This window comes from Amphiura filiformis, chromosome 1 (genome assembly GCF_039555335.1).
Source record: "Amphiura filiformis chromosome 1, Afil_fr2py, whole genome shotgun sequence".
Lineage (NCBI taxonomy): Eukaryota > Metazoa > Echinodermata > Ophiuroidea > Amphilepidida > Amphiuridae > Amphiura > Amphiura filiformis.
This window is the reverse complement of record NC_092628.1, coordinates 95,172,496-95,195,343: the sequence shown is the minus strand read 5'-3', so window position 1 is coordinate 95,195,343 and position 22,848 is coordinate 95,172,496. Positions and strand designations below refer to the sequence as shown.

Sequence of the window (22,848 nt, the reverse complement as noted above, 5' to 3'; positions counted from 1 at the left end):
TAAAATGAAGTTTTGATTGCGATATCCACCAAAAGTCTCATTCTTACCTACAAATACTGAAATGTTACTTACGAATACAGCATAATACATGACATGTGTAATGAAGTGTCCCTACCAATGGAAATTAATTGTCAAAAACTTTAAGCGGTACCCCAGGACACTATTATTACCCATATACGGATTCATTCAACAATGATTTATTATGTAAAATTGCTGATTAACTACTTGTATATCAAAATGAAGTGGTCAAAATCTTGCTAAAAGCATCAAAATATTTTGATCTAAGGTATTAGCATTTATTCATTTGGACGTACCATCTGAAAGAGATCTAAAAACTACCATTTTATTAATTCATTAGGCCTACCATAATAGTAAATTGATCGCGTTATAAAAATAAAAACAAATATTTTCTGGTTGAACTAGCATTTTCCTGACAGCCTGTGGTCTACATTACACGAAAAAAGCGTTAATGGGAATATTCCATTTGTTTTAGGTTGATTAGTCTTGCGATAGTGAAAGCATCCTAGTGGTATTCGTAGGTAACATTGGGTTTTTATATCACATTTACTATCACACGTCCTGGATTGATTTATTTATCAAGATTAGTAATGGCACTTTTGGTTCCTATAAGGCCAATATGTCATCAATCAATGGGCAAAAGGAAAACATTGTGGAGACATTTTTATTTCCGACTTTTATTTTTGGCCCGTGGACACTTTTGGTTGGATTCGACCATATGAACGTTAGCGACTGGAGTATGAACCAAGCTGGGTGAGAGGTCATAGGTCACTGTCACAGATGATAAGGCGTCAGAATTTTATTGTTCTGTGTTTGTTTTCGCCAAAATAAGTGAAAATTCCCCCCTTATAGTCTTTTCCATCGTCAACCTGGCATTTGCAGTGGATAATCGGTATTTGAGTGAAGCTGAGAGTCATTTTTTTGACCTAGTCATTTCCGATTTATCACAATTTGTACAATCTTTCGAAGACAGGTAGGTAAGCTTAAAAATTTTTAAGCCTAAATTGGCTAGTTCACCACGTAAAACTTGTATGGCTCAAAATTCGGACCACTCGCCATTAAGTTTACTGCTTTCTTTGTTTTCAAAGTTGTTGACGTTTTTCCCCGATTCCCGGTCGATTATTTTAGCTGTGTCACATCACATGCATGACGCTGGTGGGTACCAACCAAACTTCAGAAAGAAAAAAAACCTCGATCGCCGACCGATTTAACGATGTGATATGGGACTTACATAGGATTACACAGAGAGATATTTTGCCAAAATTTGACCATTTCTATTTAGCTTGGCCCTACTTTGTCTGCGTTATATGAAAAAGGACAGTCTTAAGTAAGTAAATGTACAACACTTTTGATGTTTTGGGAGACTGGGAGAGGGATCAGAACAAAAAAATGATGGAGCCTATTCTTGACTGTGTAATATTCCTTCAACCAGTTGCCGTGCGGTAACAGTCTTATACGATGGACAGATAGTATCAGTTTGTGAATGAGGACATCGTATAAGTTCCTTGTACTATAAATTGGCTACAAAAAATGTAAGCCGATATAAAATCAGTGTTCATACATAAAAGCTGAATTTATACTCAATCGATTTTGCAGAAAAAAGATTCTCACGCACGCTCAGTCTTTACTTACATTTCCAGAGCGTCGAGCCGATCAATCGATTCAAATCGCTGAGGCAAAAACGACGTCGCTTTTGATTTTGCAAGTTGAAGAAATCTCAACTTCCCAGCGATATCGTCGCTTGACACGTGAATGCGTGAACCAATCACATACAACCAACTGGAACTATTATTTTGGTAATTAATTTACCTTTCTGGATTATTGACTTTTGGTGATGAATTAATTCAAAACAATAATTATTAACAGCAACTGATGTTTTAAAAATGTATTTTGTGGCATTTAGATTATTTTAATTGTCGTCTGCAATCGCTATCGCTGTGATAAGTATAAATGCAAAAGCGACGGGCGATGCATCGCAAAATGCGGCGATTGCCCAATGCCCATCGCTTTTCAAAAGCGTTTTATCGCAATCGCTCCGCGATCGAGTATAAATTCAGCTTTAAATACACACTATGTAACAGTGCGTGTGATTGGTCAAGAGCCGGGCATAAACAACGTTTATGCCCGGTATCCCGGATGAAAATGAAGGGAAAATGAAGGAAAATCGTGTTTTTTAATATTAATGTAACTTGTAATTTTTTGTTATTATTTTGATGAAATAAGAATCCCAAAATGTTCTGGTATATGAACGGGGTTCATTCATATATTTTCATGACTACGAACCCCTAATTCATACATATGTGCTAAACGGCGTGCGTGATTGGTCGAGAGCTGGGCATAAACAACGACAACGTTTATGCCCAGTGGCCCAGATGTGCGATCGCGGGGTAGGAAAAACAAAGGAAATTCATGGTCTTTAATGATGTTACTTGTTATTCTATGTTATTATTTTGATGAAATAAGAATCATAAAATGTTCTGGTATGTATGAACGGGAAGCGGCCCGAGGGCATAAACAACCGTTTGAATGAACTCCTAAATCACAATGTCAGCCCCAGGATGTCAGCGATGACTGTGTGACTGTGATTTCAATTAAGAATATTGAATCTATAGATAGACATGATAGATACTTATTTTCTTCCACAAACTGTTAATAGCTTTCACTGCTCATTTTAATTGTTTGAGTCTGTCCCATCAGGACCCAAGTGTGTCTCCACACGGAGCAACCATTTACACAAACAAACATTAAGCTGAATTTATACTCGATCGCCGAGTGATGCGATTAATCGCTTTTGAAAAAGCGATTTGCAATCACTGAATTTTGCGATGCATCGCCTGTTGCTTTTGCATTTATACTTATCATGGCGATAGCGATTGCAGACGACAAGTAAAAATATTCTAAATGCCACAAAATACATTTTTAAAACATCAGTTGCTATCAATAATTATTGCTTTGAATTAATTCATCACCAAAAGTTAAAAATCGAGAAAGGTAAATTAATTAGCAAAATAATAGATCCAGTTGGTTACGTATATGATTGGTTGGCGCATTCACGTGTCAAGCGATATATCGCTGGCAGGGTTCCGTTAAGGTTTTAAAATGTGCGTCCGTAATGGCGCAAGTTTGCTGACGAGGTTGCAAAAACTTGCGTCCAGACAGATTTAATGTCGTCCATCTGAAATTCACGATTTATGACGATACACACATACCCGGGTCTACACCTCATCAAATGTTGATTGTTAAAAATAAATAAAAGTGCATTTTAAGCGTGACATTCCATCTCCATTCGCTATGGTAATTTTTCTCATTTCTGTGTCAGTTTTGGTTCGAAAGGTGGTCAAAAACAGGTGCAAAAACATGAGCAAAGTCTGTCAATCAGGAACAAATTTTCGTTCGTAAGTTTACTTCCGCATTTATTTTTAAAAATTAACGTGCTGTTGATGCTACAAAGCTAAAACTAGTGCGCTGCTACAAATAATACGAAAAAGGGTTATCATTTGAATTTTGTCTTTAAAATTGCTTTTATTCATCGTAACAATAATACTAATAAAGGAAACCTAGATTATTTATGAGAAAATAAACTTAAAATATTAAAAATTGAATATTGTCAGGTTGTGATAAATAATTAAATAAACATTAACTGCACGTTTTAATAGCGGCACGTGTTCAGCTGCAGCGCTTGTAAACAAATCAATCGGGACTTCCCCAGGCCATTAAACAACGATCGTTAGGAAAGCATGCAAAAAGTGCACGATTTCCTGACGTTGCATATTTACAAATATTGCAGAATTTACTTCAATTCTTAGCAGGTGGGTCAAAATTTTGGGGCTTTTATTATCTTAAAAATATAAAAGAATACAAATTTCTTATTTTATCATCAATTAATGATAAAATTTGAAGTTTTGTCTGCGTCCACATGCATGTAACATGGACATAAAATACTTGATTAGCCATATGTGAACTTGCGTCCAAATTTGTAAAATACGCGTCTGGACGCAATGACGCACACTAACGGGAAGCCTGAATTCGCTGGGAAGTTGAGATTTCTTCAACTTGCAAAAGAGACGTCGTGTTTGCCTCCGCGATTTGAATAGCTTGATCGGCTTGACGCTCTGGAAATGTAAGTAAACATTGAGCATGCGTGAAAATCGCTTTTCTGCAAAAGCGATCGAGTATAAATTCAGCTTTAGTCATTATCATTATCATATGATATCCCCATCATGAAATTTTGAACCAAATGAGGTAAAACAAAGAAAATTGCAATTCCATTCTGCCCCGTGCTATTACATGTAGTAATAACAGTTCGGGGGCACTCGTAATAACCGGACGTCTCTGATTTCAAAGACGGGTCAGTGATTTCACATACGGGGGTCTGTGATATCACATACGTCGAGCTTTGTTGATAGTTCGGCGCTCAATGTAGCACATCGGAACGAAGCTGAGTGTATTACAATAAGCTTTCCTATGTTTAGCAAATATCTACCTGTGCAAAAATTATATCTATCTGTGCAAATTCTGACAAATGGTCCCAGAACACACTTATATTGCAATGGCTAAAATCAAATGTTTTGAAGTAAAAAAGATCACAATTTTACTATCCAGTTCATGAATTGGATAGTAAAATTAGCAGGCACTCAACATGCTCAACTTGGGCTAGCTACAACCCTGATAAGGCCTATACACAAAATTATTCCCACCGCGCTGGTACGTTCATCAAAATTACTTATTTCTTTTGCGACTGGGTTTTGAAACCAGGGAGTATGTGATTTATGAGACGTCTCTGAAATATGATACTGTTATGTGACATGACGCTTCAAGAGTATTTGATATCAGAGACGTCTTTGAATTAGCAGTGCCCCCGAACTGATAACATTCTGTTCATGTGTTTACACTAGACTAGGTCTAGGCCTATTCATATAAAACCGACCTGCGACCCAGGCTTGGATGAACATACTGCTTCCGTGTGTATTATTAGTAGTCCATTTACACCGGTTAGTCAATGTATCAAGTTTTGCACAGGTTTATTTAAAAAACAACAACTTTTTTTTCCCGCACATGGATTTAAAAATCGATGTAATGATGCGACGGTAATATAATTTTTTGGATTAATGGGCAATAAAAAGATTTTGCAAAATGGGGATCCATGTTTTTGCTAAAAAAACATTCCTGAGTCACTTTTTCCAAATGATTTGAAAGGTACAAGTCTTGATGGAGCTTTCAAGTGTCGATCATGGCGATAGTTTTGAGACAAAATACACCCAAAATGTTGCTTTTTTACCTAATGGGACTTGAATTGCATTTCAGCCTTTCTTGCAGGTTCATCTGTCATATCCTGATGCAGCCGTATTCAATCTCTGTTTGTCTTTCTGTCGATAGGTGTATCAAAAATACCATTCATGTGTTAAAATGAATTGGCTTGTATGAGCATAGAGTGTGAGTTATTTTATTTTAACAAACTGGCATCGTTATCGATCTAGTACGAAAGGTATAGAAATCATTGACAATAGGGTACAATGTTGCCAAAACTGTGGTTAAAGCGTCCAAATTGTGCTAGTTCAGTTTATAACATAAGATCGTTTACCACAGGTTCAAATGACTACGGTATTTAACTTTAGATTCCAGTTATGGATATTGTTTAAAAGTATATTTTCTTTATGAGTTGAATGGAACAACATACATCAGTAGGTTAGGTAATTGGACGGGTTATCAATGAAGTGTTTCTCCGTTGGATAAATGTAATATTTTAAAACTCAAGGACATTTGACACGGACTGGGAGGTCAATTGTTGATTCGCCATGCCTTTATTCTTTCGCTGCTTAGAAGGCATCTGCAACACTGACTGAGTGATGGGTTCAAATGAGGTTTTCTTGCAGGGTCAAATAGATGTGAACTGTTTCTTTTGAGTAAAGATTGCCTCTTTTGAACAGTCCAAAATTTTGTTGAAGTTCAATTTTAGCAACAGTTTTGATGTGATTGTGAGTTCCATTCACCAGTTGTATTGAGAAGGAAAGTTTTCTCAAAACAATTGGCTCTAGTAGATGGGATCATGAGAGTGTGTGCATTGTGATTTCTGGTGCTGACAGGTCTGTTGAATTCAATTACGTGCTGCCACAAAATGGGTGAGGAAAACATACTTCTTGTGTGCATGGGCAGGAACATTAACATGAAAATGAAGACAGACCTGTGCAAATATATTAGGCCTAGATAGTGCTGATTGAAGCAAGAATGTGTGATTTGCATTAGAATAGATTCCTATTTAAATGTTAGTTTTCACTGACCACATTATCTCCTTTTAATTTTGAGCCAAACAAATGAGGTAAAACAAAGAAAATTGCTATTTCTTTCTAGCATCTACAATACGTGTATTAGCTCGCCGATCATATTAGTATCATGATTATTGGCGGAGCTTCTTGCAGCTTGGATGTACAAACAAGACGTAAGGCGAATAGCGATATGCACACAGTTTATACATCAAGATATAAGATGAATAGCGATATGCGAACAGTGTATACGTCAAGACATATTTATAAGACGAATGGTGATACACACAGTTTATACGTCACTGCTTCAATGATTCAACAATTGGTGAACTCTGAATAAAACCGGAGGTCTCTGGATTTAATATAAAAAGTTTTGCTGTAATTAAAGCACTTCAGGCTTAGTCTTTCACGTGGTATTTTGGTACACCACTGGGCATTACAATCATGCAAGAAGTAGAAATTTAACAAAAATTGAGGGTGTCGCTATGGAGCAAATCACACATTATGGCTTTAAAAAGCTAGCTTCCAGAGAAGTACATCGACGGTGTACACTCTTTTGCTCTGTTTAATGCGAGCGCCATATTAATGAGCGACATATGTGGAACTATGTGCTGCCTAACGCTTTGATGCATATCTGGCCAATCAGATTATCAGGTTTTTTTAGGCTGTGGATCACAAAATGCCCGTTCAACAATTTAACATTAAACTGTAAATACCAACTCAAAACGAGCAACACCCCCACCGTCTAAAATAGTTGGCCGACTGGCAAAGTATTTTCCAGAGCAGAGGACCTACAACAAATGTATGTTACTAGAAACACAAGTTACAATTTTGTTCTAAATCTTACAAGTTTCCTTGTAAAATGTGTGGGGCCTATATTATCCTTAGACTAAGAAATAAAGCAAACAGAGTCAAATTTATTATGACTTACATGTATCTGAATGGAACCAAATCATGAATGTATGAGACCTGGTGACAACTTTCACCTGTTATTCTTTTGTTTTTCCATTGTAGTGATAGTGTGCTGTTGTTCCCACCAGTTACCAGCCATCATCGTTTTCTAATACACAAGGCAGTGGAAGATTTCCCAGCACTAGCCAGTTTCTCTATAGGGCAAGGGGACGACAGAAGAACTGTTGTCTGTCCCGCCCGCCTTAGGTTAGTTGACAATGGAAGCATGCGGTGTGTACAGGTAGGGCAGCACTTTATCTCTCTCACTCTAATTTTATCAGAGATCAGAGAGAGAGAGATGAGAGTATGACTAATTTGGAAAGCTTGCATACTGCAGTGTTCTTCAATTAAATGACTTTTATTTAATTGACCAAATGCATATAATACAACATATGTTTGCCAGACACAGTCATACATTCCATCTTGTCCAATTGAAGACTCCAGTGGTTAAGTACTTTAGGGTTACATTTTAGTAACACAAAGAATAGTTAGAGAATTATTCAAAACAAAAATCTTGTAGACCAAAAACTTGGTGGAAAGGTTCATACTGGTCAGTATAATTATGTCATTTTTGTAATACCTCTCAAAATTTAAATATTTGTGTGTAGGTCCAAGGTAATTCTATTATTTAACTTGTGAGTACTTCTTTCACAACATTCTTCAAATCTTTGTCCCGCAAATATGTGGTAGCTTTCGAATTTTGGATAGCAAACATGTGGTGACACTGGGCTATTCGAGTTGAAATCCATGCAGCCTCTGGAGATATGACCCATGCAGGAATTTCAAATGGAACCACCCATTCAGGTAATTGACTTCATTTGAAATTTACACTCCCTGTGTAGGAGATTAAGGTCATGTCTTCTATAGGGGGTGTATAGATTTCAATTTGAACAGGAAGTGAGCCAGAACAGTTTTACATCAGAGGATGTTACTTGTTTGTTATTTGTAGGACAATGACTGATACGGGTCAGGAGGTAATTGATCCAGATAGCAAACAATACAAAATTGATAACCAAGATTGGAAGAAGTCTAAGGTTCACAGTCCACATAGAGATGAGGACAAGCCACCTCCAAGAGGAAGAGGAAGGGGATGGAGGACACGAACAAGAGAAAGCCCAACACCAGGAAACAAACCAGTTGACAAAGATAGGGGTCTAAGTTCATCAGATAATCCACCCGGAAACAAACAGGATGGCAAGGATAGGAGTAGGGGTCAAAGGTCATCGGATCATCCGAGAGATGCAAGGAGGAAAGATGATAAACAGGAGGAAGATGCTAGAAGGATTGAGGAAGAAACAAGGAAGAGGATACAGGAAGAGAGGAGGCGAGAAGATGAAAGGAGATGGGAGGAAGATAGAGGATGGAGAAGTGGAATCAAGAAAGAAACATCAAAACAACAGGCAGATGGTACAGGAATGAGAGCTGCTGAGAAGTCTAGGTAGGAATTGAAGCCATTGATTATTATGTTATAATATTTTGCAAGGTTCCTTTTAAGCGTTAACCATCGCGTATACTCGCACGATGTCAAGCTTGTGCACAGGACCTTGTGTAAAATAATATGTGCTGGATTAGCAGCACTAATTTGTAACAAGAAATCTGCAAAAATTATTAAAAGAACTAGCTGATAAAAGGGTTGAAATTTCATGCTTTCAGTTTTTGCATCCCTTGAATGGAGATTGACTTGTCTAGTTCTTGGGAACATAAAGCAATTGAACTATGAACCACATAAAAAGTCACTTCCTACCCCAGAGACGGTCCTCTTGGTTGTTAGAGATGAAATGAAAAAGATTAATTTGATAGAATTATTTCATCAAAGTAAAGGATTCAAAACAGGTGACACTTGTGATATTTGAATCACTTTGTTTTGTAAAATCTACAAAATCATGCATAATGTTTTGCATCTGGTATGTTGACATAGAGAATCATTCTTCCCAAGTATTTCAAACATGACGGAGCACTTCAAACTGTGAATGTTTTTGTCTTTCTCAGAAAACCAAGACGTGCAGCACAAGAAGTCTATGTTCCTCGTGCCAGAAGACAGGCGCAACAACTCTATGTGCCAAAGGCTAGAAGACAAGCAGAAAATGCCAAGTCCGAACCAGTCAAGAAAGAATTGCAACGGGCTGCCAATCCGAGAGAACCTCCTGAAAAGATGCGCATCATCAGCGATCAAAGACAACAGCGGATCTCCAAAAGCCATCGGGAAGACACATCTCAGAAGGTGTCAAGCAGGACAGATGAGCTTAGACATAAAGGTGATAAATATATGGAAGATACAGGTGAGAGACAAACTGCAAGAGGTACAGTAGACATGACTGATGATGTAAGACACACTGAAAATAGATATGAAGCTGGGAGTAGAGATAGGGATGGCAGTGCTGCCATGAGGCAATCTGCGAGTAAAGAGACTGAACAGTTATCAAGTCAGTCCTCATCACAGTCAAGAAATGATGATAGGGAAACTAATAAGAGTGATTTGGCTGTAGGTGTTCACTTGGAAGAGCCCAAGCTATGTACAGACTTGCCACAGATAGAACAAAATGAACTGGTTGAAATAAACTCAGAGTGTAGAAATGAAGTTGAAGATAGAGGTATTTCTATAAAACCCAAAGGTGATCAGCAGGACCAAATTGATACATCTCAGGAAAACAAAGCTAATGAACTCAAGCATGTTGAGGTAGAGTTGCATGATGTTTCTAGAAACAGTACAATTCAAACAGTTACTTCAATTAGTGAACCTGTGATGCAAGATGACAGTGCAATAACAAAACTGGAGCAAAATGAATGTGAAATGACTGATGTTGTATGCGACAAAGTTGATCCTGGAGTTACTGAAGCACAGATGGTCGATAATGGGGATACATCTGGGTCAGTAGTTGTTGCTCATCATCATGAAATTGATCAAATGTTGAACCCCTGTGCAAATGTGGACAGAGTAGACAACAGTGTCCAACATAGTACACACGGTATGGAGGTTTCTAATGATATTGCTGTTGAGCAAACAGTTGTATCTGTAGATGATCATAGATCAGAAATTTGCATTGATGAAGAGGACAAAGATATCTCAGGTACAATAGAGGATAAAGAACAGGATAGTAGAGGAGTAATGGAATGGGAGGAAGAGGAAAAAGGGGATAATGTAAAGGTAGATGAGGAGAATTCAATAAGCTATGACCAAGTGGATATAAACAAAGAACCAAATGCTGCAGATGTGATTTTAGGTGGTGATAGTGATCATCAAAAAGATGAAATTGAGCGGAACATCTCTGCAGACAAGTGTAGGGTTGATGATACCATTACCAGTGCAGATACAGCAACTAATATGGCACTTGATAATGAAAGTGAGGAAGAAAGAACTATGACAGAAAAAGCAAATATTTCAACAGCAGCTGCAGATGTAAGGGCTGATGTAGCATCAGAAAAGATTGGTGTCCCGAATTCATCTCAGGTAATTGAGCCTAGTAGTGAGATTTGTGAAGAGCAAGATAAAGGAGACATTTGTGACGTGCATGATGCTGAGAGTACAAATGATACAGATGAACATGTTGGTGATTCAGAATCGGTTACAGTAAATGATAATACTTTCAATATTGATGCTAAAACTGAAGATAATGTTAATATTGAAACAGCAACAAATGAGCAAAAACAAGATGATATCTTTCACGATGCATTGACGCATAGAGAGAGTGAGGATTATGGGTCGTCATCATCTGATTATGCAGCTGATGGGGATGTGGAGAAGTCCTCATCATCTCAGGATGATGCAATGGATGCTGAGGAGAAAGGAGGAGGAGATGGTGATGGTGAAGATTCCTGGGATGCATTGTTTGATGACAAAGGGGAGAGCCTAAAACCTGAGGAAGAACAAGAGGTAAATATTACCTAGCCACCTATTGGTTCTAAATAGAGATCTGACAACACAGAATATCAATATCCCTAATAATGAGTCTTACATAAGAATATTGTTGTTAGTTCCATCTCATTATAACAAAATTTGGTCTACTTTTATAAGAGTTTTAGCAAACACAATTACCTCCTAAATAGGTATGAAACCGTGGCTAGTATAGATGACCGGATCAAAGATAATAGGAAAGACTTCCTGCAATGAATTGGAGTAGATATTGAATATCAGAACAAGAACGTCTTTGCAGATGCTTCCATATTATCTTATGGGGGATTTCAAATTAATTTTCTTCCAAATATCAATTTTGATGCTATGAAAATGTGTTTCAGTAGATATGATTAATGTCTTGCTGCAGTTTTTATTGTGGTGAAGACTGCACATTTCTTGTTGATACCACATTATATTACATTTATTATGTTGTTGTTGTTCCCACAGCTTGCAGAAGGCATTGGTAAAGTGAAAGTTTCTTTGAAGAAGCCCAAGCATGATTATTATAACTGGCAACCCAAAGATAATATGGACTATTCAGGTTAGTATAGCTACGAAGACATGTATAGAAATGATACAATAATTAGGACGACAAGCTTGATGGTAAGCTTGTAGATGAACCCTCGTCATTTTATGTACACTGACGCCATTACTTGAAGATGAATTATACAGTAGAACCTCGCTAACACAAAATTGTCAGGGCCTCGGATTTAATTTAACGGAACTGGGCGCTGACATATTGCTTATGTAAATTATATCTGATATTCTTTTTTGGTTCTGAATCATCAAATTTGACAGATTTCTTTTGCCTTCAAGCATTATAGAATTTTATTTTAGCACCCTGACTGCATTATGGTACAAGACACATGTTCAATGCTTTTGTTTGAAATTCTGTCGGTCCGTGCCACGTCACTTCCGGTTGATGATGCGACTCACGGTCGAGTGAAAACAAGTCCCTGATTCGATTTTTGTTGATGATTTCTGTCATTGGTGTTATGTAAATTTCGATCGCAAATAGGCAGTGGAATCAAACAACCGTTTCTAAGTCTTCAGAGTGGAAGAAACTTACTTGATTTACCATTTATATACTGACAAACTTAAAATTAAATTCCATGGTCGAGTGTCGTTTTTTCCCGAAATTGAATGTCACTCCAACAACATCGCTATGTAGCCTCCTTCACAGCCGGTTTCTGTTGTTCATAACAAACCGTGAGCCACATGCAGTTTGGGCCCGAGACTAGAGATAACCCGGATGTTGGACCGACAGAATAGGCATGAAGTAGGCAGAAACTCTGTAACCAGTAACATGTAGGTGCCCAATTCCATCTAATTTTGACAGAACAGGTCGCATATCACAGGCAGGCTTATCAAAGTCGTAAAAAATGTACCAAATATATGTTAGATGATATATGTAGAAGGGATTCTGACACTCTTTTATTTTTCTTCACAGCCTTTGAACATGTGATAGAAGTGTATGATTTCCCAGCAGATTTCAAGACACCTGACCTTGTCATGTCATTCTCAGATTTCAAGTAAGTATCTGCATCCCAATCTGCATTCCCTTGAATTCATTAGTGTTAGTGCCTATCGGATTATGAAAGTATATGTTCATGACCTTTTCTACACTGCCAATTTCCTTGAACAGGGAGTGCGATAATGTTTATTTCAAAAGAATTTTAAGAAAATTACTTGCATTTCTTTATAATGGATTGTGCTACGATGTAAGTTGTAAATTTGAAATAATTGTATTTCTTATTGACTGGTTTCTCTTCAGGAATAAAGGTTTTGACATCAAGTGGGTTGATGACACACATGCTTTGGCCATATTCGCAACACCTCTAGTTGGTAAGTTGTTAACACTAAAAAGGCAAAAAAAAAACCAAGTTTGTCTTACAGGTAGTTTCTTTTAGCCAAAAACCCAAGTGCTATGCTTTTTTGTTTTTGTTTTAATTTGTGGGCTATTATTTTGTTATCCAGTCAGTCATTAACAGGAGTATTTAGTGATCCTAGCTTCCTCTTTTTATGGCATTTTCAGTAGATATCCACGAAAAAAGCTTATTCCCAAAATTTCAGTTGATTGCGATTTTGATTGCGGTTATGTGTGTTACACTACTCCATAGGCTACTGTGTTGTAACTGAACACAATTCAAATTTGATAATATTTTTGCTAAACAAATTAATCTGCAAGAAATTTTTATACATAAACATTATGTATCCAGAGGTTTCCAGTGGTATAAAAGTCTCAACTTTTTTTGAGAAAAGTGGAGGGATGAGGCTGTTGATTGCAAAATGTCCCTTCAAAAGCAAATTAATTTCTTGTATTACATCATGATTTACATTTTGTAATAACGATTCCTTCTCCTGGAAAACACTGAGGAGCAATCCACTCAATCAACATTTTAAAGTGTAGTTTAGGCTTTCACATTTACTTTTGTAAAGCAAAGTTCTAGCTCAGTCAGTGTTGTCGTTCATTCGTTTGATGCAGAGCCCACTGCCACAAGATTCCACCACACTTCAAGTTCAAGTAGATTTTTCCTCGCAAATTATGTAACACTTGACATAAACACAATCATGGCAATGTCAAAAGTTTTCATGAAGGGTGCATTACCGTGCATGTATATGCGAATAGTCACAAGATGTGTAACCTGCTTCACAGGCTTATGCTTTCCGTGTTTGCAGAGTATACCTAGTATAGGGAGCATTCAGTATGGAGACTACTATTCGCAAGCGCAGGTACAGTACTGGGTTATGGGCTATGTGGAGGCTTATTTAATATTACAAAATGAAAACTTTGTTAAGTTTGGTAGAAATTTGTGTAGTGAAAATCATGGAAATCAAAAAAAATATAACTTTGCTATTGGTACCACAAGTAACAACCCTGTTACTTTCATTCAATACATTCACAGCTCAAGATGCATTAGGTCTTATGAACCCCATGTTCCGTACCCGTCCGTTGGCTCTGGCAACAAGAGAATCAAAAATGAAAGCAAAAAAATCCATTGAGTTCCTGAAACCTTACAAGGCTAAACCAGACACAACAGCTGTGGCAGCCAGACGACTCATAAGTGGTGCTCTTGGGCTAAGGACTAAGGTCACAAGAGAACAGCGAGAGACAGAAAGACGGAAACTGAGAGAAGCTAAAGGTAACTTTTCCAATATACCTGTCTGCAAATACCAGACAGTCGGAACAGTATGATGATTATTTAGTTGCTGTTGTTGTTATTTGTGGTGGCTATCAAGCTTACATATCCAAGACAAAATACCACATTATTCAAAACATAAGCACAACAGATGTGATGCCCTGCATATAATGTGGATTACGTTGTGAGATGTATACCTTGGGTCGCTTCAAGTTCGACAAACCACCCTTGTATGAGTGCATGTGCACTCTGCTCGATTAACTTTGCATGTGCGTTTAGATACTGCGATCTGCAAAATATGCACGTACATCACTACAGAACTTGAAGCAACCAAAGAATAGACAAAGATGTTGTAAGGACATCTATGTTCAAGAAATCTGGCACTAAAAGATGTTGTAAGGACATCTATGTTCAAGAAATCTGGCACTAAGAGAATGTTGTGTTTCTCTAATGTTTGAGTCTGAAGAATCTCCTGTAGAGGTCTTTGGAATGGGATCATGTAGAGGTGATCAGTGCTGCACATTATAACTCCATCAGATTCCAATGAATTTTATCTTTTTAAGAGAATGCATATATGGCTTATGTACCTGAATTTCTTGTTTTAACAAGAAATTCATTAAGGCTTTAAAAAGCCTTATTATGTAGGGGAGACCGGGGCGTGTCCGCCCTATTTTCTTCAATCTCGCCTAGAGAGAACAATTCTCTTGTTAGAAGGCTATAGTTTTTACATTTTAAAGCTGTATACTATAGCTAAATACAACCACATTTGTAAGGACATTGAGCTTTCAGTAACGGCAGGAGAAGGGAAAATAAAAATCACGATGACAGGGCGGACTTGCCCGTGCTGGGGCAAGTCCGCCCCTATGGTGGGGTAAGTTCGCCCTGATATTGCATAACAATTATAAATTTAATGCAAACGTTTAGTAAAGGGTATATATTAGGCACTCACTCTCTTCTAAAGAGTTTACTAAATTTATTGGAGGGGTATAATGTAAGCTAATAAATGTAGGGTCCAAAATGAGCAAAACCTTTATTTACAACTTCGGCATTTATGGTTTTAGGGCATAAACGGTGGTATGAATAATACTGATACAACTTAACTTTAAAAAAAACATGCTTGCATGTAGTTTTACTCTTCTTAAAGGTATTATTATCAATATTTTGCATAATACGCCGATGGCGCGAATCCGCCCGGGAGTCAGCCTGGGGAAAACACAGGGCGGACTTGCCCCTTCACATACAGGGCGGACTTGCCCCAACACTACTTTTTTTCTTTACCTCGTGTTATGCCTACAAAACATAATATGTCGATCTTTTAATTGCATAATATGTTGGGCAAAACGTTCACCTTCCAAATAAATATAAGAACGAAAACCGTTTCTGCAAGGTCTTGAGATTATTACAATATTACTAATTTCAAAAATGTAAACTTCCTTGATTCAAAAACGTTTTTTGACGATAATTTCTGTGGTGAGATGTGTCGGACTGTCTTGTTTTCTTGGGTACTTAGCTATGACGTGTGCCAGCTAATTACATCATCATTGTACTTTTCCAGCAATCACAAGACCAGAAACATGGGGTGGGCGGACTTGCCCCTAGGGCGGATTTGCCCCGGTCTCCCCTATGATTTCCGTCAAATTTTAATTTTGTTATTTTTACCCAAAATGCTGAAATAATATTAGTTATAACTGCTGGGAAGCATTTCTGTCCATTATAAATAACAAGGGAAAGTGAAAGAAACCCTACTGTCTATTTTGATTGTTTAACATGGAGTTCTATGGCATACTGACTTTAAATGTCAAAATTGCTCTGTTGACCTACAAACACAACAAATTTGACCGATTCCATTTAGGTGTAAGTTGAGACATGTGTAAACATTACAAATATGCCAAAAAATATTATATCATATTATAAGATCGTACATTATGGCTTTAGTGGCTCAGCAGCAAGTAGACTTATGGCCACGTGTTTTGAACTCGCCACCCTTAGCGTTACATCACAAATATTATGAATTTTTACACCAATCAAGTTTCAAATTAGAATATCTCCACAACTATCAACCCTAAACTAGCAAAAGTATACATTTTTGGAAAGCTGAAGGCAAAAGCAATTTAAATATACACATTTCAACTCACTGTACAGGGTGACCTTGAAGTTATACAGGGTGGAATAAAAAAAATCCAAATAAAAAATGGGTCATTTAATGCATTGCTTATTACTAACTTGCAGTTATAAACTGAAAGTAAACAACATTGATTTGGTTAGAGGTTAGGGGGAGCCTACTAACTCTGGAAGAAAAAAAATCACAGCTGTTTGGTAATCTCGGAATACAGGGTGTCCCAAAATATGATCAAATTTTTTTACAATTCAACATATTTTGAACTGAAACATTTTACCCCTAACCCATACAAAAAAAGTAAGTCCATATTTAGATTCCTCATCAAATTTCCTCTCAGAAAATGTAAACTTTGACTATGATAGGATAAGTAATTAAAAATTTACAGCAACTTTTAGATTTTGAAGACATCCGCATTGCTTACTACAGTGTTTAATATGAAAACGGGTAGTTTTGTACCTAAAAGTTTGCATTTTATAGACTAAACCAATCATAAAGAGTTAAAAATGATTAAAAACAATTAGCAGAATTAATAATCTTTCAAAAGAGCTCTTAACCATGTCTGTAGCCCATATGGATGCAAAGATATTATCAGTTGATTCAACGCACACACACAAAATCTTTATTTCCCATAGACTTTGCACATACCGCCACCGCCTCATCCGCCACCGCCTCATCCACCACCTCGGTCATTCTGAACTCAAACAACTCTAACTCCACTATCTTAGCTGATAAACAATTCTCCTTTGGAGGTCTGTTAGGGCACTTATATAGCTACAAAATGACACCAAACACACTTCAATACCTTTTGTTTAAGCAGAGATATAACAATTTGAACGAGTCTCGATTTGGAAAAGCGTAACAACACCACCATTTTTGGGTGGCGAGTTCAAAACGTGTGGCCATATGTCCATTTGCTGATATGCAATCATAAACACTGTTACTAATGGATATACACATCATTCTACAGTTAAGTTCAGCCATCGTAGTGATCATGGTGATGTAGTATGTACGCAATGATATGATTTGTTTGTTTATTTATTATTACAGATAAGAAGCGAGCTGACAGACAACAGACTCATGACATATGGGAAGGCAATATCTGATGGCAACACAGTTGGTGTGATAAGCAAAGCAAGTGGTGGCTCAATAGTAATGTGCAATTATTTTATTATTTATTCACTTTTTAGTATTGTTTCACTTGTATTACCACTAAGTTTTTTGGCCATTTTAGACCCAGCTATCATGTCGGCACTAATATTTCACAAGAACAAACTGACTTTTGCGGGGCTCAAACTTACTATGCCACACAACAATGCATACTTCAATTCAATTCAATTCACTAACAGGATCCTGCCAAATGATGATGTACAAGTGAAAGGTTTTACTCAAAAAACAAATTCAAGAAGAGAAATTTCTTGATTTTTAGATGTAACAGGATTAGGATTTGTTAATGCTAAAAAAGATTGTCAACAAAAAACATCAGAGTCCGCATTCTTAGAAAGGTTTAGCATAGATATTAGTCTAATCTTTAAAATCTTAAGGTGGTGTTTGCACTCAAATATTGAGACAAACACAGAAGAGGAATGGTATGGTCTCTATAAAGACAACCCCAAGGCTTGTTGATGGAAAGGGTATCATTTCTGACCCATGAGCATGATTTTTCTCAAGGGAGGATACCCAAAACTTTTTGATATATTTTTGGCCTTAAGGGGAGAGTAATGGAAGAGAACATGGACAGTTTCCGACTTCATTATTTCTGCTGAAGTTCAAGTCCAAAGTATATAAAACTACACATTATTTGGGATGGAAACGAGTCAAGGAATCCTATGGTAATGTCAGAATTTAAACAAATATGTTTAGTTATTGAAAAATCACAAAAATACATTTTTTGCACCAAATTGTTTGTGACAACATAGAAAAAAATCAGTCCAGTTGAAAAAAAATCAGTTAGCTTTTCAGAAAGCAGAGACGTGAAATTAGGGAAGGTTTCTTTTTTTTGTGGAAATTTGCCTTGTTTTTCGAAATATTGAAAAATATGTGTATGTAAAAAAGCAATTTTGTCAATCTGATCGGCAAAACATTGCTATTCATGCTTGCGAAAGCTATATCTGGTGCATGGTCTTAATTTGCATCTTTTGGAACAATGAATCCAATATGTATGCCATGAGTGCGGCAAAAGCCAAAATCTGGATGGCATTTTGACTGCAAATCTTTGTTTTGTTTATACACGTTTGCTGGCATTAACGTCATACCGAATGCAACTTGACTGCGTAATCACAATATTTCGCATTCGCGCATTCCTGACTCATATTTTACGCCAATTTATTTCAGCTGTCTTGAGTTATGTGACAAAAAAAAGATTTTTAGATCAAGAAGAAATGGGAGATTAAAAAGTTGTATTTTATCAGTTTCAAGTGAAAGTATTAAGAAATTTGGGCATGGGCAAATGTGTCTCCCCTTATTCTGCCTTTAACTGAAGAACCACAAGACCTATGGAAATATTAATGTGATTATTGGTTTCCTTGCCTCATTTCCTGTAAGGTCAATGTATTAAAAAGTACACTGCGGTTTTTTAGTTAAATGTCTACAATTGGACAAATATGGCTCCTACTATGCTATGCACCTTGATTAACTTGCAGCACAAAAGAATCTTCGTAATTGAATAACAAGTTACTTTCAAGTTCTATCTACTGATTTATTTGGTTGGCAAGTACCATAAAGTGTGAAACTCCCTTTTGTGGAGATATGAAAGAAAAAAAAATTGCTTTCAAAGATAACTTTGTTGAAAATGTATGCACAGTCAACATTAGAGTTTACAGAGTCTGTCAAAGTTTTGACAATTTGGTCATTTCAGAAAAATGTAAACCGTATTGTTGGTAATAAACGCCCCAGGGGCGTTGCATTTTTCCAAAAGGGGGGCGTTTATTGAAGGTGAATTGTCAGTGAAAAAAACTAAAAATCGGGATAAATTTCCCGATGGTGCTCCTGTAGAAAAGAGGGATTTATGGCTATACTAATGGCGACGCCCATGGAAAATATCATTTTCGTGGTAAATGCATCAAAATTACACCCGTAAGTACATCATTAAGCAGGAATCTAGTGAAATTCTACCATAATTAGGCAATGGAATGGATGGAAGTGCGAGTCATAACAGGTTTTGTCCATGCAATTTACTGATCGTCCCTGACAAGACTGACTGACTGATGCCAGTTTTAAGCTTACTCACACGATATAGCATGGAATTTTTGTCAATTTTTCTGTAGGGGAGCGTTTATTGGAGGGGGAGCGTTTATTACAAACAATTGGTAGGTCATAGATTTTTTTTAAATTTTGGTCATGAAACTGTCATGGAATTCTTCTTCAAAAAGAAAGTGAAAAGTAAAAACAAAGTGTTCAAGGTTAGCTTGATGGGGAAGGGAGAGGACTGGATGGCCAATTTTATGTACCGGTACAGTATGTTATCTTGTCTATGAGTAGTCTGATATTTTGTGATACGGTCATTGAAAAGTCAAGCACTTTTGAAGTTGAAATCTGTGGTAACCCTGTTTTAAGAAGTATTTTTAAGTCATTGTGAACAGTCAAATTTTATTATTGTGTTCAATCAAAATTGTTTATATTAAGTGCAATCTACAGCATTTAGCAGTACTGATGCCATCAAAGTGTCATAATACATACCTAATTGTATGACAACAATTCAGTTACAATGGCTGGAAAAATGTTACAAAATGTCAAAATCTCCTTGATACCAGATCTACTATATAAACATGGCAAAAAGAGAAAGTTCACACTTGTATGAATGGTCACTTCTTAACACAACTGATTAAAAACATTGAAATTGATATGAAAGTGCAAAGAATATTTTTTACATAAATAGGTATCAAATTGTAGCTAACAAAATTTGTAGCATGTTTATATCAATTTCAATGCTCTGGCTGCCTTGTGTGATTTTTATTATCATTGTTGTATTTCATATTGTTATTCGATATTTCAGCTTGATTCTTTCTTTAATGAATGGGCATCTGATTGTAACAATGTGTTAATACCTTAGTATATAAAGTTAATTTTACAATGTATCTCATCACAATTGACTATATAATAAAAATAAACACACAAGGCTGCCATTTGAGATACGCCAGTATGTGATACAGACGACATTATTCAATCATTATTCTTATTCAAGAATTGCATCCACTCAAAAAATATTTTTTTAACTATGAGTTCCTCACAATTGCAGAAAAATAATGCTGTGTGTTCTTTATCTTGAAACTGATAAGCTTGATGAAATAAAGCAAAATGATATACTTAATTTCCTTCAATTTTGAATTATATCTGTTCATATTGGGTACTTATATTTACATCGTCTTGATGTACATTTGTAGCATTATTTTACTTTGTTAATAATTTTGTACAGAATGAATTCCAATTTTGTAGAGTGTAAAGTATGTATTTTGCTCTGTTATTTGTTTTTACCACTGAATTGCAATTGATACTTTGGCAGAATGGTATCATTTTTATTAAATAAATTTGATATTTGCAGAATTAAGATATTGTTATCAATTTCTGTGTATTTGTTGTGTATCGTGTATGCCCTGTCATGCAAACCTGATGATATAGCTGATATTGTTAACTTTGTTCTTTAGATTAAGTCAAACTATCAAACTTTACCACATTTTTAGCTGCAAGGACTAAAAAAACTTACAATATTCTGACACATTTACTATAATGTGAGTGAAAGTTTTTGCAGTTTTTTTGACAATTTCAAACATGTGAAAAAAAAGGGTATTGCATTATCATTATGGCACCCTTAATCACCAGAAGTCACAAACATTTTCCAAGAACCACAAAGTTACCAGATGTATATTTTCTTTGAAATATAAAATATGTAAATATAAAAATGATAAATTCATGCCTAGTTCAGCTGATTCTGAACTCTTAAAAGCAGGATATTTGAACAGTTTTGAAATTTCTTGTTTGTGAATAACCTCATGAGAACTACCTGCCAATTGGCCAAAATGAATATTGTGTCCAATTTTGAACCAATCAAGCGGGTATTAATAAGATCATCTGCAAATGCAAGTGTGACCATAAAAAGCCTAGTCATAATTGGCAATTGAAATGAGCATTTCAAGTTATCAACCAATCAGAAATGCTGTTAGATGACTAGTAGTGTCCAAGGGGTTAAAAAAACAAACTTCTGAGCAGTTTTACATTTTATTAGCGGTATCAAGCAGCTGCACATCAAAGCCTATTAAAGGTCACAAATAATTTTACAGGCTTTTATTTGTGCAATTCTATAATTAACCAAGAAAAGCATTAAAAAAACTAACTTTTCTGAAACCCCCACTCTAATCAACCCCTGCTCTAATCCATTTAGGAAGTCTGGGTCAAAGGCTATTAATTAGTTGGCCAAGTTGTGAAACTATTTACATACGATACCGAGTATATTTACATTATGATGGCAATCTTCTCTGCAACTGTATTTTTGTTCAAAGGTCTCCTTGTTTAGACAACAATATATAACACATTACCAAACTTTTAAATAGGTGCAAATTTCTGTTCATTTTATAACAAATTTATCACAATTAAAGTATATTCAGTATTACATTCAGGGCAGCTATACAAAAAAAGAAAAAATATATCAAAGGTCAATACATTTCTGCTTAGACAATCATTGTCAACTTGATATTCACTCAGAAATCTTTGGACCGTGTAGGGGAATTAGGCAAGTTCAAATACAAGAAACATTGATAGTGCAGTGTTATCCAAATATGATTAGTAATTGGGTAAACAACAGTACAAAGTTGATATTATTTAATTGTATTAAACCGGATCAAGATAACAAGATGTGCTACATGGATTATACCTACATGTATTTGTGTGCCGGTGGTGATGACTATGTTGTGTGCAATCCCACATCTAATGAATAGGAGAAACAGGGATTAGAGAGACAACCAAATCATAGTGGTGAGTATGGTGTTCAATTGCATCATATTAACTGTTTTTCAAGTGCATTATGCACCCATATTATTGTACTACCGTAATTGTTTCAGAAACTTGGTTTATTTGGTTTGCTGATTTGACAGAACTGATCAACATGTATAGTTTTGTGTATGTTTTGGGTTGTGACTCATGTGCACATGAAAGCTTTTCTTTCACTGGAGTTGAGCTGCTGTCACATGAGTTGAACTGATTTTAATTCTCATTCAAAGTAAATTTCTTGTATTTCACCGGGAGTTTGGTGGATGTAAGTGCATATTTTGCATCTTTAAGAGCTAACCTAATCCATGTAAAAGCACTGACATCACTACCCAACCCGGGGGGGTACTCAAGTTTGGTTTTGGTAGGGACGTGCCGCTGAGATTTTGGAAGTAGACCCATAAATATACCAATTTTTCAAGAAATTTGGACCCATTGATATACCAAAAGTCAAAATTGTCGGCCGAATTTACCCAAAATTGTCTTAGTTTT

At 36.2% G+C, this 22,848-nt stretch overlaps 1 protein-coding gene across 1 annotated transcript; it reads left to right on the top strand.

Moving 5' to 3' along the window:
• Nucleotides 1-809: 809 nt before the first annotated feature.
• Nucleotides 810-20,912, top strand: LOC140158625 (uncharacterized). The gene is made up of 9 exons (XM_072181789.1): nucleotides 810-991; nucleotides 7,293-7,436; nucleotides 8,179-8,667; nucleotides 9,219-11,100; nucleotides 11,569-11,662; nucleotides 12,572-12,653; nucleotides 12,896-12,966; nucleotides 14,028-14,264; nucleotides 17,428-20,912. Exons 3-9 carry the CDS (start codon nucleotides 8,183-8,185, stop codon nucleotides 17,481-17,483), a joined length of 2,907 nt encoding a protein of 968 aa, XP_072037890.1. The 5' UTR covers nucleotides 810-991; nucleotides 7,293-7,436; nucleotides 8,179-8,182; the 3' UTR covers nucleotides 17,484-20,912.
• The last annotated feature ends 1,936 nt before the right edge of the window (nucleotides 20,913-22,848 follow it).